This window comes from Ursus arctos, unplaced genomic scaffold (assembly GCF_023065955.2).
Source record: "Ursus arctos isolate Adak ecotype North America unplaced genomic scaffold, UrsArc2.0 scaffold_4, whole genome shotgun sequence".
NCBI classification, from domain to species: Eukaryota; Metazoa; Chordata; class Mammalia; order Carnivora; family Ursidae; genus Ursus; species Ursus arctos.
In genome coordinates, this window is record NW_026623056.1 from 49087098 (window position 1) to 49104401 (window position 17304).

Here is a 17304-nt window from a genome sequence, read left to right on the forward strand (position 1 = left end):
TTAGATCTTCAACTAGCACTGGTTCAAAGTCGCTACAGTGTCACTGAATACAAGTAACTGCTGAGGAAATTTTCCTGTGAATTCCTGCCTTTTTAGTTTATTTTTGTACAGCCATTTTGAATGGGTGAGGAAAGTAACATCTACCTCATAACAATTAATGCTTTCTCTACACCTCTCATTACCATAGGGACAGCTCTTTGTGCCAAAAAGAGAACATTTTTATTTTGATGCTGTTCTTGCTTGCAGATTCAACTCTTATGTGGACATGTAATTTATCCCTGTGTTAAAAGCAATCGTTATTTTTAAGGTCACCTTGCTTTGTTTATTTTATGTAGTATATGAAATTGATCCTAAAACCCACCTAGACTGTAGAAGGGCCACAAGGAATATAGAGAGAAAGCTGCTTCCAGGTAAAGAGGCAGGAGGTGTGGTACAAGAGGAGGGCACTGGTCTTAAGTCAGCTCTTCCTGTTAATGGGATGGAAAATATGCTACACTTGACGATCCCAGTGTGGGACCACTGGCAAACGTCTTCCCCGCTGTGAATCTCAACTTCATTGTCTAGAAAACGGAGATATCATCCCATTATCTGGGAAATGGGGCTGATGTCTACCTCACTTGTTTCTCGGGGATGTTGAGAGGGCTAAATAAGCCAATAGATGAGAAAGTGTTGTGCAAACTGAAAAGTGCAGATTGCATGATGGTAACTTTTACTAGGTACGAAGACTAAGCAGTAGACCCGGTGCACAGAGCTTCAATGTGACTGCTCTTCCTTCTTTGGAAATCTCTCCTCACATTGCTTCTGACTCATATATGTTTATACTCTTCGAAGCTCTTTGATTTAGAGCTGGTACCACTTCATCGTAAATATATAGCGCTGCGTGCACATCCGCCTCCAAGCCAGTGTCGCAGCTCGCTATAGGAAAGCCTGTAGTTCAGGGCAAGAAAGACCAGAGGCAAGTCTGAGTGATGGCTTGCACGTTACTGACAAGACCAGTAGCCCGGAGCCAACGCTCTCTAGCACCTACATAAGACTCTCTTGTAACCAGCATTAGATGATGTCATGAAATCTTTTAACATTAGTCAAAATTAACATCTTCTCTTTTGTTTTACCTTTTCTTTTTAAAAGCAACTTACGATGTTTTCTCAAGTCCTGCGACATCAGATGAGCCTGAAATGTCAGAACCCCACACAGGTATATCCAGCTTCTCAAGGCTTTCTTTGGATGCCCGATAATTCTGACAGCACTGCAGCTAGTTCTCGCGTTAATTTTTGCAGAGTGAGAAAGTGCACTCGTTAGAGCTCTGCAGGAGAGAAACGGTGGTGTGTGTCAGGGACGCGAATGCTCCCCAGTTCCCTGTTGAGCGATTATTTGTCTATATCGCTCAATAATAAGCTCTGCCACACGTGGGAGATGCAGATAGTTGTGGTTGCCACTGAGCCAAAGTGGGACGGCCTAGTGCTCTCTTATCAATACCATTCTAAGAAGGTTTTAGAGTCTCAGATTTCTGTAGAGCAGTAGTTCTCCAGTGGGGATGACTTTCCTCTAGGCATTGGGCAGTGGCTAGAGACATTTTTGATTGTCACAGCTGGGGAAGGTGGTACTGACACCTAGTGGGTAGAGACCAGGGATACTACCAAACCCCTGCAAATATACAGGACAGTCCCCCTCCCCCCAACAAGGAATTATCTGGCTCGAAATGGCAATGGTGCTGAGGTGAGAAATCCTGCTCTAGAGCCATCGTGTCACTCGTCTAGAAATTCCGTTGGGTCTAAACTGTAACAGTCACTTACAGATCCTTCTACAAAAGACGTTGACTCATCTAATAGTTCCTTTTCGCAAGTGTTTTTAAAGCATCTGCTAAACTAGGTACTGAGAGATTCGGAGTAAATATGACTGGTCTCTGCTAGACATGGATATATATCTGATATTTTTTGTATATTTAGCTTTATCTCAGCATTATTTGTGCCATGATAAAGGCAAATAATTTTAAATAGAAAATAAGGGGAAAAAATGAAATAGAACGCTGAGTGCGTTCAGCTACTAGTTAAGAAAGGCGAGGAACCAGAAAAACCACTTGAAAACAAGTTGAATATGTGCAATATTGTTTTTGTCATGGTTTTTAATGTTTACGTATGTTTTTAAAAGTGCATACATCTTCAGCTCTTAATGAACCACTAGTTTAAAAATGTTGGTCAGTTCTCTTTCAAGTTTCCTTGATACTTTTCCCCATATGAGGCATAATTTATTACTCATGAATTTGTATTTTATTCTTGGGGCCTTCTGCTTTTATAAATGTTGACATTTATTCCAACAGCAACAAGTGATCCGTTTCTGGATTCTGTCCCACCTAAAACTTCTAGAACTCTTGAACAGCCAAGGGCAACACTGGGTAATGTTTTTAACAGAAAAATCCTACTTTGTTTTCCATCAAAAGAAAATCCATGTGAATGCCATTCTTCCAAATGACCATTTCATTCCATCACCTCTAATCATTTATTTCGTTCTTACTTCTGAATGTAAATATTTTTTTCCTGTAATGCAGGCATCTTATGGTCCATTTTGGGCGTTCTCTCTCTCTCTCTCCCCCTCTCTCTCTCTCTTTTTGAACTGTAATAGATGATCATTTTTTCAATCCTTAAAGGAATGAAAGCTTTGAAAACTGCATGGACCTCTTCACCACCCATATCACCCCATCTCATTCACATGTTTGTGGCTTGTATGCCTCTCCTCCATGCATTGAGCCTGCCCGGAGGCAGCCACTGAACAATTATCATTCTGACCTTTTCTCTTCTTTACATCATGATTTCATCCACCAGCTTTCAAGACTACATGCATTTTTCATTCTTAATCACATACGTGTAGCATGTGCTCTGTAATACCATCTAAAAGCATGTTAAAACTCCTAAAATACCTCATTTTAACTGGAATTACTTGGTGGGTGGGGTGTTTGTGTTTTCAGCTCCAAGTGAAACACCATTTGTTCCTCCAAAACTGGAAATCTTTACCAGTCCTGAAATGCCACCTACAATACCTGGTAACTAATGACATTTTTATAATTGTGTACTTTGAAAGAACAGATAAAGTGACAAGAAAAGACTCAATTTTGTTGGAGAGCCAGAACATTTTCAATAGCAAATATTTCCCTTCATTCTCTACCATGAAATTCTTCCAAGAACTGGGTTATCTGTCATACTTTGCCTTGTGATAATTCTCAAAGAATTTCCATAATCTTGGTGTCCATATATTTAAAGAATTATTTTCTTTCTGTAATCTTTCAACTTTTCTTACCAGAGAATTGCAGTGGAATTACAGATGATAATTATTTTGGAATATATTCCTTTCTATGTAGCACAATTAGATACCACCTGGTCAGAGTATTTTTCTCAAAGTAGTCTAAATGTGAAGAGCACCAAGTTGGTTCTGCAATGAGGAAAGATGGGTAAGAGAAGAGACACAGCCTAGATTCTGTAATACAAAATTACTTGAATAATGAAGTTCATTAACTCCTGCAGAGGCTGGTCATGAGCTACAGAGTTACAGTGGTTCTGAACTTCCATTCTCTAAATCCCAAATATTTGTACTTTCCCCTGTTGTTTGGTAAATTTTCTTTTGAGTTCTTAACTCTACCTTGTGTTCTTAAATCCCTCAAGAGTGCCCACTTCTCCGTATATTTATCTCAACAATGTACCTTCGGTTTTTAGATAGATACTTAATTCATTTTGGCCCGAACACATTTATTGAGCACTTGCTATGTATAAAGCACAGTGCTGGGCATTCCGGGGATACAAAGAAATGAAAAGTAGTTCTTGTGTTCAGGAAGTTTACAAATTAACAGTTATAACCTGATTGGCCCCTGCAGCATATTAGTTATCAAAGCTATCTGAAATCTTCTTTCAGCTGCCCAGCAAACTACATCTATCCCTTCTACACCTAAACGACGCATCAGGCCCAAAACACCAAGGACCAAACCTGGTAAATAACTGCCTCTTTAACCTCTCAGGATATTTAATTCCAAATAGAGAATGTCCATCTCCCTATCATAAAAAGAGGTAATATTATTCTATAGATCAAAGTTTCTTTATAAAATATGGAATTAACTGAAGATGAATAATTCAAAATAACAGAAATAAGACTTTATTGAAAATTATGTCAGTGATGTTCTTGCATGTGAATTTTGGTATAAGCCCAGAAATGGGTCCTCATGTCACACAGTGTTAATAAGATATGTAGTGAAATTCATTTCCTTGGTGTGAATGTCTGTTGAGGTGTTTATTAGGCTGACTGTTCTTGTTTTGGGTGCCTGCTGTGTTTTCAGCTCTGAACAGGGGCAGTGGCTCACGGGAGAGACCATGACTCCCTCTGTCCAATTGCTTATAATCTTAGAAAGGTCATACGGCATAAAGAATAGATCAACATAAAACTATACAATCTGCTTAAGAGACTATAACACTTGTGGGGAAGCTCAGGAAAAAGAAGGAGTTGAGGATGTCAGTTTCAAAATATGTGTAGGGTTCAGACAAATTGGAAGGAGGAGGGAACGACAGAAACATACATGATGGCACAGAATTCGCATGGTACAGCTAGCTTCTTTGGAGGTAATATTTTTCATTGTCAAATAATACGCTCAGAATCGTGCTCCACAAATCAAGTTTTGCTTATCCCATGGTAGAATAAATACAATTTTTCATAGCCTTAACTACTATGACTGAACTTACAAATTATTTTCTAAAACTTGTACTCACTGCATTTGTAAACACTGACAGCTGCATATGGCAGGATTCCAAAAGGGTCATTCCGTTCTTCTTGGGACGATATCTTTTTATTGTCTCTAGGATATCTTACCTTTTTTTTTTTTTTCCTTTCCATCACCAGAAAGAACCACAAGTCCTGGGACAATTACACCTAAAATTCCTAAAAGCCCTGAACCTACACGGACAACACTGGGTAATGATATGTCCTTGGGAGATGTGTTACTTCATTTGACCGTGAAAATCCTTAGCTTTGTAATGTCTCAGTCTCTGTTCTCATTGGATCGTTTTAGCAATACTGAGAATCTCTGAGTTTGGCAGCTCGGTAGCTTCCGTGGTTTTTGATAGTTGGCCGCACAGTCAGTGCATCTGAACTCAGCATTCAGGTATCATCCTGTACCTTGCACGCTGGCAACCCACTGCTGCCTCCACGTCTTGCTTCAGTCAGTGTGTGTGCAGTGGAGTCTCAAACACAGTCCTCCATTTTTTTCTGAGGGAGGCCCACAAATTCAACTTCAGGCTTCCTTTGGGAGAACAGTATTCTATTATATTAGAATTTCTTCATACTGTAGATGATGGCATTATACCTCTCAGTGACTCTTCATTTTAAGAGCTGCCTTTTTCTAGTGCTTAAAGATGTGGGTGTGGCTGAGAAATGTGAAGTGAGGGCAAAATGATTATTCTGATTTTTAAAAAAATAATGGATTAGAATAATTTTCTTTGTGTAGCTATTGTGGCTATTTGTAGCAATGCTATTTCTGTTAGTTCAAATACACTCTTGAAATGTTTTTCCAAACCAGATGAAAATTTATCACCATATTTCCATTAAATGCTGGTCTGTGAAATAGTCTTTCAATGGAATATTTCCAAAAACCTTCCAAGATGATGCGTTCATTCCACTTAGAGTATAGGTTTTCCTTTTGTGGTTTTAGACACTGAAATGCTTAAATGTTGATTTGTTGATTATTTTCTTTACTTTTCCAGCTCCCAGCAAAACACAATTTATTTCTTTGAAACCTAAAATTCCTCTCACCCCAGAAGGGACACCCACCAAACCTGGTAATTACCCTGAACTTTTTTTTTTTTTTAATTCCAAAAGTAGGGTTGAAAAATTATTTCATGCCACTCTTTGGAGCAAGGACTTCTGATTTGTATTTTGTTATTTGATACAATTTTTCCATGTAAAGTGCAAAAATGCAATGAAATGTTCTCATTATAAACAGCCCCTCTGATGCTATCACAGCGTTGCTCTGAGCCGTTGGGTGGATCATTCTGTTCGTGACCATCACAGAGAAAATACAGACACGGAGGGATGGGAATGATTGAGGACTCCCTTGTCTAGGACTACGAAATAGTTTCCAATACCAAAATGGACTGGAATTCTGATCACACTGAACAACAGCTTTTCAGCCTGAAAAGGGGAAGTGTTTCCATCCCCTAAAAACTCTGCCCTTGTTTTAGGGCTTCTCAGTTCTCCAGCGGCAAGATTAGAAAGGGTCGGATTTTCCTAATGCTCCATGACTTCTTTCTGAAATGAAGCTGATTTCTGAACACTGACTTTTGTTTACTTCTCAGGAGATAATAACGATGTTTTGCTGAAGAAAAGAAGGCTCTTTTGCAGGGAGAGATTATTTCATTTATGTAATTAAAAACAGAGACAATCCCCTGCATAAGGTGGCAGGGCATATTGAATGACCAAAATTTCATTTTTTTCTATCTATCCAGAATCTATACAGCAGTTTAAATGTTGACTTCTAAGTATCCCCTTATATACAGGAACTCTGTCAGTACAAATCATTTTCATCCAAATTTTAAACCCTTATCTCCAGGGTTTTTCTCACTATCATGTCCTCTGGATTTTTCATTAATGGGTGTTTACAAAGTAGGATCATTAAAACAAAAGATTTTCTACTTAAATGGGCATGATTTTTTTTTTTTTTGCAGTGAAACGGGTAAGGAAGAAAAATGTAACTGTTCAGAAAAAGAATTCTCAGGACTCCCTTTAAAGAGGTCGTGAGATTTCCAGGTGTAAGTGTCAGACTGGAGGAAATGAGGGATTAGGCAAAGGGAGTGTAGTGGATGCTGTGGCCACGGGTGAGGTCTCCAAGTCAGAGAAATGGAATGAAGTGCTCTTACTCAGAGGGGTTATTTGGAGAAAGAAGCATAACTAATGAAACTCAAGAGCCCTAACAGTTTAAATCAAAGAACTTGACAGCTATATGAGAGAAGGGTTTAAGGTACACTTATTTAAAACTCATGCTTAGAGGGCTTTGGAATAAGGTAATAACTATTATGCTTATGCTGTACTTTGAAGAGAGGGCTATTACCAAGCAGGTTGCGAAATATTACCGTATGTTTAGACCATCAAATTTCAATAAATGTCCCTCCAATCTAAGTATTTCTGTTATTACAAGATAAAATTTGAAAGTAGAAAAAAAAAGTCTTCAGATATTCTGAACAGTTTAAACATGATTAGTTACATTAGGAATTTCTTTGGTTTCTAAAGAGAGGTTTAGAAGAAATTCATTCATACGAATAAGGGGAGAGGATGTATTCTTATTCTAAGCTGTTCGAGCAAAGAGACTTCTAATTTGATCTTTTCTTTTAACATGTGGCAACTTATTTGGAAGCTGGTAAATTTATATTCCTCTGATTTCTACCTTCTGATCACCTAAGAATAGCCACGCTTTTCCCCCTCGCATCAGGTATTAGGACTTGACTTCAGAATCTGTGCCCGAATTACACCAACTCATGTTGCCCTCCTGTGGTCTGAGGCAACACAGAGTAACAGATCTCTGCAGACCAGTGCTTGGAGTCTAGATTTTTAAAATGTATTTATTTTTACTTTAAGGCAGGCCACTATTATAGCTCTGCAGAAGATTTCTGTTGCTAGCCAAGGTTCAGGAGAGCAAATAAATGACCAAAAGCTTTTTCTTATTTGAGTGCTTCACTGCTTTCCCCAGCCCCCTCCTCACACGCTGCTGCTATTTTTCCATCTCACTTTCCATGCAGATTGCTTTTCCTTTGGTTTTCCTTTGTGGTTAAACTAACGAGTAAAAACCCACATTGGGTTTGGCTTGTTTTATAAGCATAATCCACTGCTTTCTTGAAAATCCCACCATCTACCACGTCCCAATTTGTCTGCCTCATCCAATGAGAATTGCTTCATTCATAGTTCATCTTTAAGGTGGTAGTGACATTCAGCTCTTCAGGCTTTTAACAGACTAGGAAAAAAAAAAAGAGACCTCCAATTATAGGTGTTTTTTTTACACAGTTCTCTGACTCAGTGGATAGAATTGTAAATTGTTCTCGTTGCTAGTCACAGATCTGTGAGCCAGGTGTATTTTTCTTTCGTGCTGAGGTGAGTGGGGTAGTTATTTGCATGCCGCTTAGTATTTTTATTCCTTTATCCATAATACCTTAAAATTATAAAATAGAGGAAATCTTGTCATAAAATGTATTTGCTTTTAATAAACCCTGACTTTAGTATTTCTCTGTACAGGTGAATTGGAAGCTTAACTGCTGGATGAGGCTCCATGCCTATTTGGTCTCCGTTTCAGTCAGGAACTCAAAAATGCAGATTTTTCTTTATAAAATTCCTAAGACCACATTCTTTAATCTTTGTAAATTCTAAAAGATGTTACAGGTAGCACATTTTACTTTTTCACAGTTTTAGAAGGAAACTTGGTAGAAATTAAGACATAAATTACAGCCTCAAAATTTCAAAAAGAATTTTTCTTTGCTGTTTTCAGATACGGACTTTTTTGATAGTTATTATATTTAATGTATTGACCCTATGTCCTGTGGAATCTGAGACACCCAGGCTCCTCCTACCCTCTCTCTCTCTTTCTCTTTCTCTCTTACACACACACACACACACACACACGATTTTTGCCTTGGTATGTGTACTTCAATCTGATATATCACTTTGGCTTTGCCATTTATCTGTTTTAATCTATTTCTGGATAAATTCTTGAGAAATTAAAAAAAATCTTCTGGCCACAGACATGCTAATGAACAATGCCACCTTTCAGTGACACCTTGTACCTGTTACACATTGCTTCCAGAATAAATGAAAATTCTCTACCTGCAATATTTGTTGGTATATTTTCTATTTTTTAGATACTAAAGAGTCTCAACTTACTTCCCCAAATCTTTCCATAGCCCCTAGTCCAGAAACATCATCCTGGTAAATGTAGTATAAAAACTATGTGACAAAATGATTAAGTTGTTTTAAGCTGATTGGTGGGTGCCGTTTTAATTAACTTCTTTCTGTAAGAAAAAAACAGCAAAAAATCTTCACTTTTTCTTCTGTTTCAAAAATTGGGTTCCTTTTTTATTTTCTTCTTGAAAGAAAAGACTTCTTTTTGTTCTGTAGAATAAGAAATCTATTAGATGGTCTTTTTAAAAGCCCAAACAGATATTATAACCTAACTGTTTTCAGCACGAAGTATCATTTACTTACTGCCAATTTGAAAAACATTGGAAGGATTGTTATCTTTCAGAATATTTAGTAATAATATTTAAATAATATTGTTATTTAATTTGTTCAGTGTTCGATGAGATCTGAGATTACTGTTTAACTTCTTTGATTTGCTAACCAGAATGAACTAAATTTCATATGTTAACCAATTTGTTCACCAGCAATAAATGCTAGTAAGTATGAGGAATACCAGATGAACCCTTGAGGCCCTTTTTACCTTTTTAGACCATATATTCGATTCCTCTGTGTGTGTGTGTGTGTGTGTGTGTGTGTGTGTGTGTGTGTGAGTGAAAGAGTACTGGCTGAAAATCATCCAAAGCTAACACATCTCAGACCTGGTTATAGATCCGATGGGTCTGTTGCCTCTTCCCACTTCCTTGGATGAACCTGACTATCCTACATGAAAACAAGATGGCAGGTGATGGGAGGCTCTGGCCAACCTTGGAGAGGCTACCCTGACCTCCCCTTAAATCAGTATTTCCTCAGGCACTAGGAGGAATCTTCAGAATATTGGGTAGTGGAGAAAATAGCTAAAAATCAACAAAAAATGGAATTCTCAATTCTTACTTTTGTTGTGGTTTGTGGAAAGGATGTGGGGTGATTGATCTTTAGTGTAATAAGCCATAGAACCTGATTGTTCACCAGTGAGAGAACAGCTTTTAGAGTAAAGGACGTTTACTTTCTGTCTCAACTGGTGATCTTCAGCATGGCCTTTGATAATTGTTTTATTGCAGCCCCAGAACCTCAGACTCTACCATCATCACAGTCAGCTCTAGGTAATGAAGTTTCCTTTAATAAGTGAGAAGGAAACTTCTTCCCTTAGCACCCTTTATGTTCAATTTTGTCCTTAGCTTGAGCTCTCTTTAAAACTTTCTTAATTGTCCTTCAGAACTTTATTTCAGCCATTGTGGTCAGAAGATACACTCTTGCCTTGTGCTGAACTAAGCGGAGGCTCTGAAAGCCCTACTGATTTCGATCGGACACATTCTGTGTCGCCCTCCTTGCCTTTGAGCACTGAGTCCTGAGCTTGATTTAACCTAGTTGTTTCCAGTGCAGGACTTTGGCTTCCCTCTTTTTGTAGACTTTTTGTATTTTCACATTCAGAGGTGTTTATCTTACTTTCAAAACTCTAACATTTGTAGATTTTCTTGAAAAGTAGTAGGATCTTTTCAGATCTAGATATCCTGATGTGTCACTAGGCAATTCATTAAGAGAAATAGAAAACTAACCCCAATATTTATAGCTTCTTTTTCTTCAACAGAGCAAAGAATGTGCTCTGCTGCTGCATCTCAGCCAGTTACCCGTATTTTCCTTCGTAACACAAACTGTTGGCCACTGTATTGCATTCATGTCTTCCAAATGAGAATCATGCCTTTGTTTGTTTGTTTTTTCCATTTCTCCTTCCAAACTTAATGGACAGGACTACATTTTTGTTCATTTCGTCTAAAAACACAGGAATCTATTTAAATTAAAAAGGGCTATCTCACATGGATAAAAGCTTCACCATTTATATATAATTGCTCAACTTTGTAATTAGAAATCAAGGAGTTTTCATATCTAAATAGGTTTTATCACTTCTCCTTTGATTTTGACTCCTTCCTGATGGTTTTCATGCACTCTTAGGACCTGGAACTCTGGAAACCAAACCTTCGACAACATTAGGTAATGCAGGTATTGAGTGAGTGAGCTTGCTTTCTTCTTTTCCTGACTGTTGGTATCTTTCATAACAGGCTCACATTAGTGGATTCATCCATTGATATTCGTGTGTGTGTGTGTGTGTGTGTGCGCGCTTCTTACTTGCAGAGAAATTTAAATTCTTTAGTTTTATAAACTGTATCTAATTTTTAAAAAGTTGTCTTGCCTGAAATAATTTCTGAATTTAAAGACATTTTTTTTTAAAGACTTTGTTTATTTATTCGACAGAGATAGAGACAGCCAGCGAGAGAGGGAACACAAGCAGGGGGAGTGGGAGAGGAAGAAGCAGGCTCCCAGCGGAGGAGCCTGATGTGGGGCTCGATCCCACAACGCCGGGATCACGCCCTGAGCCGAAGGCAGACACTTAACCACTGTGCCACTCAGGCGCCCCTGAATTCAAAGACTTTTTATACATGCTGTTAAACTGTAAACTTTTAAATGCTAAATGAAAAACTCCTTTTGAATCTTAGGACAAATAAATTTTAATTTGTACACCTAGTGGCTCCTTAAAGGTGCCTTTCTCATGTTCCTGTTAAACATACACCTTCAAAGCTGTCAGGAGACTGTCTTCTCTAAGCTCTACAAAGTTTTGAGTTTTCCATCTCAAAAAGGAAGAATCATTTAACTGGGTAAATGATGATAGAAAGTTGCAAAACAGAAGGATATATACCCACAATAAGCCAAAGGACTTCAATGTGCTTCTAAGGTATATGTATGATTGTTGTCAGTTTTTAGAGCTACTGCTCTCATATTAACTAGCTAATTTTCTTTCTTCAGCTCCACCAAAGACCAAACGACCAGGTCGTCGCCCCCGCCCTAAAACCACACCTAGTCCAGATGTGCCCAAGTCCAAACCTGGTAAATGTGATGTTCAGGGTTCCAATTAGCATAGAAAATGGAATATGGTAGCTTCTGATATGGTAGCTTCCTACTGCCTAAATAGCTGGGTTTTAAGAACCAGTATAGTTGATTTTTATACTTAAGTATCTATCCTTCCTATGTTTATGATATATTGTTATTTTTTATTTGTAACTGTTAGGTACACATAGCAATAGGCTGGCCCGGCAAGTGGATTATTAAAGTAGGGCACCCTAAAAGTTTCACATAAGATGCGTATTATGGCAGGTGGGGTGTGGAAAAGCAAGTGGAAGAGGGGTAAATGGGAAAAGTAGAAGGGAAAATAACATTCAGAAAAAGTAGGGCTTAAGAATGAGGAATACTGTTTCCTTCCTCAAGATGCTGCTGCTTGATATAATTAGTGTTCTTGCTTTTTGCTTCCATAGCTCTGGAACCTGCTACGGTACCTCCGGAGCTCTTGGTGCCCACAACTGGTAATTCTACTCTCCTCCACTTGCTTTCACGGAATGTCACTTTTGCTTTTCCTACTCTCCACCCAGGCATGACTGCAGTTCCACCACACCATCACAATTTCATTCCATGCTTTTCCTCACGTTTCCTATCTGGGTCTGAAGAGCCTGAAGATAGGAGATTTCTAGAAGAATCCTACCTGTGTGCTTCTTTAAGGAAGGTCTGTGGTCTTGGACGTAACTTCCTGGTTCCCCAAAAAACCCTTTGTCCTTCCGTGTCCTTCTGTTGAGGAAGCCTTCTACTCTTTCTCAGACAGGGTCATCTGTGCTCATCCTGGACTTGGCAAATGGTGAAATTTTCTTCCAGTGCCATGATTATCATTTCATTGCTTTACTCATTCAACTTGTAAGATCTTTTCCCTCTTAAAAAGCTGCATGAAATAATGGCTTCTTCAGCTTTCTGTTTCTTTGAAGAATGTTTTTGAGTATATTTTGATAACTAGAGGAATAAAGACCATTCTTGTTCTAGGGTCCAATATGAAAACAGTGTGGTGTTTGTAACTTGAGAACATTAGAAGTCCCAAGCTTGTTTTATTGTTTTGGGTACTAATGCTATTTGATTATTACTATTTCCTTATAATTTCTCGTTTTCACAATAAATCTGCTTTACTTTGGAAAATTCCAGAAATCTGTAGCCATGTGAATTCTGTATAAAGAGTTTATGAATTATTTTTCATGTCTCCTACTAAGCAAGTTTCAAATTTCTACTTTACTATTTTTATGCTGAAAAACCTTACAATTAAGAAATAAAAGTCTTGTGCTTGTCATCTCTGAAATTACTTACACAGAAAAAAGTCTTATTATAGTTCTCATTACTTTGCTCAAAGGCACATTTTGAGCATTTCCAAAAGAAATGAAAAATCAGGAGAGATGGACACATTTCCCTTCCTTCCCATACCCCATGAATTAATTTTGTTGTTTATCCAGTGAATTTATATAGGATCTTGCTCAAGCGTATGTGTCTTTAATTATGACAGTTACAGCCATGATCATTATGCTAATTTTTAATACCTTTCTCTTTAGTGTCAAAACCATCCAAAAGACCTAAAACCACACATAGACCAGATGCACCTCAAATCCAGCCTGGTAATCACTACTTTCATTGCCTTGATCTATAACTAGAAAAATGGTGTGTAAGTAACACTAATCTTGACCTCCACAGCTCTACTCTGATGCTAATTACAGGAACTTTTCCCCTTCAGATTCCAAACCACCAAAGCAATTACTTCCTAAACCCCAAGCCCCAGCACAACCAGATACGCCACCAACTAAACCTGGTAAAACATAATTTCCAATGCTTTAGATTAAGAAGCTTTTTCTTGGGGAATGTTGTTGAAAATGTTTACAATTTGCCATAACCGTATAAAGCATAGAAACCCAAATATGATTTTGTTCATTATCTTTTCAAAGTAACCACACCAGCTGTTAAATGAACAAACCAACGTGTATGAAGTTAGTGAATTTCACATCTGATAGTCTGACAGGTTCCATTTTCTTAACATTTTTAGACTTTTTTTCTAAATTTGAGTATGTAATGAATAGAAGCCTGATTTTTCTGTATCTGCAACACATTTGAAAGTGATTTTAGCATTCACCAGTAGGTAAGGTTGGGAAGGCTGACACTGTGTTCATGCTTTATAAGTACGTAATCAGAGATTGACTTCCTCTAAAATACCTTAATGGTATTTCAAACAGCAGCTATTACCTAAGTGGTTTCCTATGAAATAAGAAGATATTTATATAATAGTTCTAAAAATTCAACTGTTTTGCAATTGAAATTTTCTCCTAAGGTTCCAATTAGTACAAAATTCTGATTTAGTAAGAGAGTATCTCTCATAATAAATAAGCTTATGAAGAAGGCAATTTATATCAACCTAGAATAAACCAGGGTCTGTATCCTATGAATTAAGCATCAGTGAACACCTGAAAGTTTAGACTTCTTTACTTTTCTTACTTGTATCTGTTTATTTTTTATGATGCAGTCTTTGAGCCTGTTACATTTGAGACGGAGGCTCCCTCCCCAACCATAGGTAATGATGTCTTCTTTCTCAGTTGATGTTTCTCTGAGCTCGCCCCTCTCATCTCTGTCATTAATTGTATTCTCTTATGTATACAATGGTCATTCATCATCTTTTTCATTCATTTCCAAAAATTGTTTATTATTTTCAACAGGGAACTTTTCAACATCCAAAGGCATTCTTACTTCTGCTGCTCAGGGTATAACCCCTGAATGTCATTCTTCCTTTGATCACCTTCAGAGGCAGTCAGATTGCTCAGCACTTGACACTGTCAAGAGTCACTGGGGCTGAGAGTGCATCCATCCTGCAATCCAGGAAATCTCTGAGATTTCTGCTTTTATGTGTCTATAATTTATGGTTATGGGAGAGGAACAGTTGAAAAGCTGGTTGGGGCTTGTGGCAATACCAAATTGTCCCTTTCTCACAGAAGTCCTTTCCTCTTTGATTCCGTACTATTCAAATCTGGACATTTCTGTCGATGAATTCATCTTGTGACACCAATTTCCACGCAAAACGGGGATTCCCTTTTTTGTTGAAGGCAATCAGTTTTGGATATTGTTGTTATCTGTTGTGCTCACTTTCTCCATTTCTTCTGGAGGCCATGTTTTCCATTAGGTCAGAAGATGTTGTCAGATGTGGCTTAAACCAACTCTGCTCTGATGTCTTAGCGAAAGGCAATCTCCATATAAATGATCACAGTGTTTTCACGATAAGATGTTTAATGTTACATTTAGTCCTCTGGACTTAATGAAAAATAGAGACGCCAGTTTAAATCCAAGGAGTTACAAATCACAATCAATTTCATATCTATGCATAATTCAATCATTTCAGAATATTATGGAATTGTAGGAATCCTGTTCATATAGACAAAAAGTTGAATTATTACTCTTCAGACTTTTTTCTTAATCATCTCTATTGCCCGCTTGAGTTATCTCCGAATTATTCATTTCAAGTGAATAAAAACAGAGAAATAGAGTACCCCATTGCACAAGTTTATCTTTTGCATAACTGTCACACATCTCCAATAAACAGGCTAATTGAGAACATTTTTAAAGATTCTCACCACCACTGCAGTTCCTCAGAACAAGTAACAGTGGTGGTAAAAGCCTTCCAAATACTAACAGAAGCTTTTGCAGTTTTTCAGAGTAATTTAAAACACATATTAGACCACTGAGATTTTTTTTTTAAGGTTTTATTTATTTATTTGACAGACAGCCAGAGAGAGAGGGAACACAAGCAGGGGGAGTGGGAGAGGGAGAAGCAGGCTCACAACAGAGGAGCCTGATGTGGGGCTCGATCCCAGAATGCCGGGATCACGCCCTGAGCCGAAGGCAGATGCTTAACCGCTGTGCCACCCAGGCGCCCCAAGACCACTGAGATGTTTTTGAAACCAGGTTTCCAATGTAGTTGGAATCAGATAATTAAGTACAGAAAAAAAGCTTTTCATTGGCCTCATAGGGATGCAAAATACAAAAGCTATGCCTATTTTGTGAGATAAATGGATTTCAGAACATAGCCAGTTATTAGAGACCAAGTACTATTCTTACCGTGTTCAGAAATGCTTTTTAAACATTACAGGGTAAAGAAGATTCATTTTTAAGATAATTTTCCTTCTTTTTATATATTTCTTAAATTTCCATTGTTTATTGCTTTTGGTCAGTTCCTGCCTCAGACCTTGAACCTGTCACTCTGAGAACTGAGACTCCCACGACAACGTTGGGTAATGACTTTTTACGTCTTTAAGCAAGTGCATTTTCTGCCCATTGTCTAGTCTATTCTGTTAGTATCTTGGTCAAGGGGTATTCTTTTTCCAAGATTTTCTCATTGCCCTCTCTTGTCACTCAACTCTAGTATTCATTTTGAATATTGAGGGTGTTTAAAATAACTTGATTAAGCCTGTATGCAGCTAGTACAGAGCATCTATCTTCCATGTTACCCAGCTTTGTTGGTGCTTTACAGAGCCTGTGATTCTGCTCCATGTTCTGTGCTAAAGCTAAATTTCAGATACAGTTGGGAGTGGCTGCTCCATAAATGACAATTTTATCTGTGGACATTGACAGAAGGTTGTGTTAAGATAGGGCATTTTTATTTTCTATCAGTGATTTTAGGAAATGTGCTTATTCTAATGTTTAATGGGAGGTATGTCTCAGCCAAATAATTTCTAAGTACGATCTCCCAAAAGCAGGTGAGTCTAGGTTCCTCTCTGATGTGGACATACTTTATTTCTGAGGTCAGGATCGTTTTTGAAAATCTGACACCAATAATAATAAGCTTTTTGAATTATTAGAATAACATTATATATTCTTTCTCAAAAGAACTGTCAGTGGACCCCCCCTAAAAAAAATTTTCTTGTGTGTAGATGACGAAATTCCAAAACCAAAGAGACAAATTTATTAAGACTTAGAAAATCTAGCTGAATTTTAGAAACCCTAGACCCGTGTATCATCCTTTCTTGAATTTCTGGAGTTATAAGACAACATTAACCAGTTTCCTTTCTTCAGCTCCAAAAACATCACAACGACCAAGAACACGCCGTCCACGTCCCAAACATAAAACCACACCGAGCCCAGCTGCATCTGAGAGCAAACTAGGTAAATATGTGGTTCCTGGTATGTGTGGAACCCTGTGGGATGTGATTCTCGTGTGGCAGTTTAACTTGCCACCTAATAGTTCTTGGGACCCTTCAGTGTGAAGTCCTAAGTAATAAGAGCTCTGGTCAAATAACTATGATTTCCTTGTGCTGCTTGGTATCTTCTTGGTACCTTTGTATTTTATTTGCTTTCTCTGAAAAGTTATTTTTTTCTCTTTGATTCTCATTTATCAAAAACTTACCTAGTTAAGGACCTGACTTGCATATTTAGTTCACTTGGTCACAAATTGTATTAAGTGCTACATTAGCATCTGTGAAAAAATAGTTTAGAAATAACAAATGACTTCACTTGGTTGAGGAAAGAAATTTCTTATATAGAAACTGTTCATAAATAGATATA

General features: G+C 37.8%; 1 protein-coding gene across 50 annotated transcripts in view; it reads left to right on the forward strand.

The window, feature by feature from the left end:
- The window catches only part of ABI3BP (ABI family member 3 binding protein), a 235006-nt gene that overhangs the window by 124825 nt on the left and 92877 nt on the right, over positions 1-17304 (forward strand). For 24 of the 50 annotated variants that reach the window (XM_026492204.4, XM_044381625.3, XM_026492194.4 and 21 more), the window contains 14 exons: positions 1129-1194; positions 2318-2392; positions 2963-3037; positions 3901-3975; positions 4876-4947; positions 5736-5810; positions 10858-10896; positions 11707-11787; positions 12213-12260; positions 13320-13382; positions 13499-13573; positions 14279-14326; positions 15975-16034; positions 16816-16905. In XM_026492204.4, the coding sequence (XP_026347989.1) occupies positions 1129-1194; positions 2318-2392; positions 2963-3037; positions 3901-3975; positions 4876-4947; positions 5736-5810; positions 10858-10896; positions 11707-11787; positions 12213-12260; positions 13320-13382; positions 13499-13573; positions 14279-14326; positions 15975-16034; positions 16816-16905 (942 nt within the window). The remainder of the gene's footprint in view (positions 1-1128; positions 1195-2317; positions 2393-2962; positions 3038-3900; positions 3976-4875; positions 4948-5735; positions 5811-10857; positions 10897-11706; positions 11788-12212; positions 12261-13319; positions 13383-13498; positions 13574-14278; positions 14327-15974; positions 16035-16815; positions 16906-17304) is intronic. The other 26 variants (XM_026492213.4, XM_048215242.2, XM_048215245.2 and 23 more) reach the window with 4 other exon arrangements.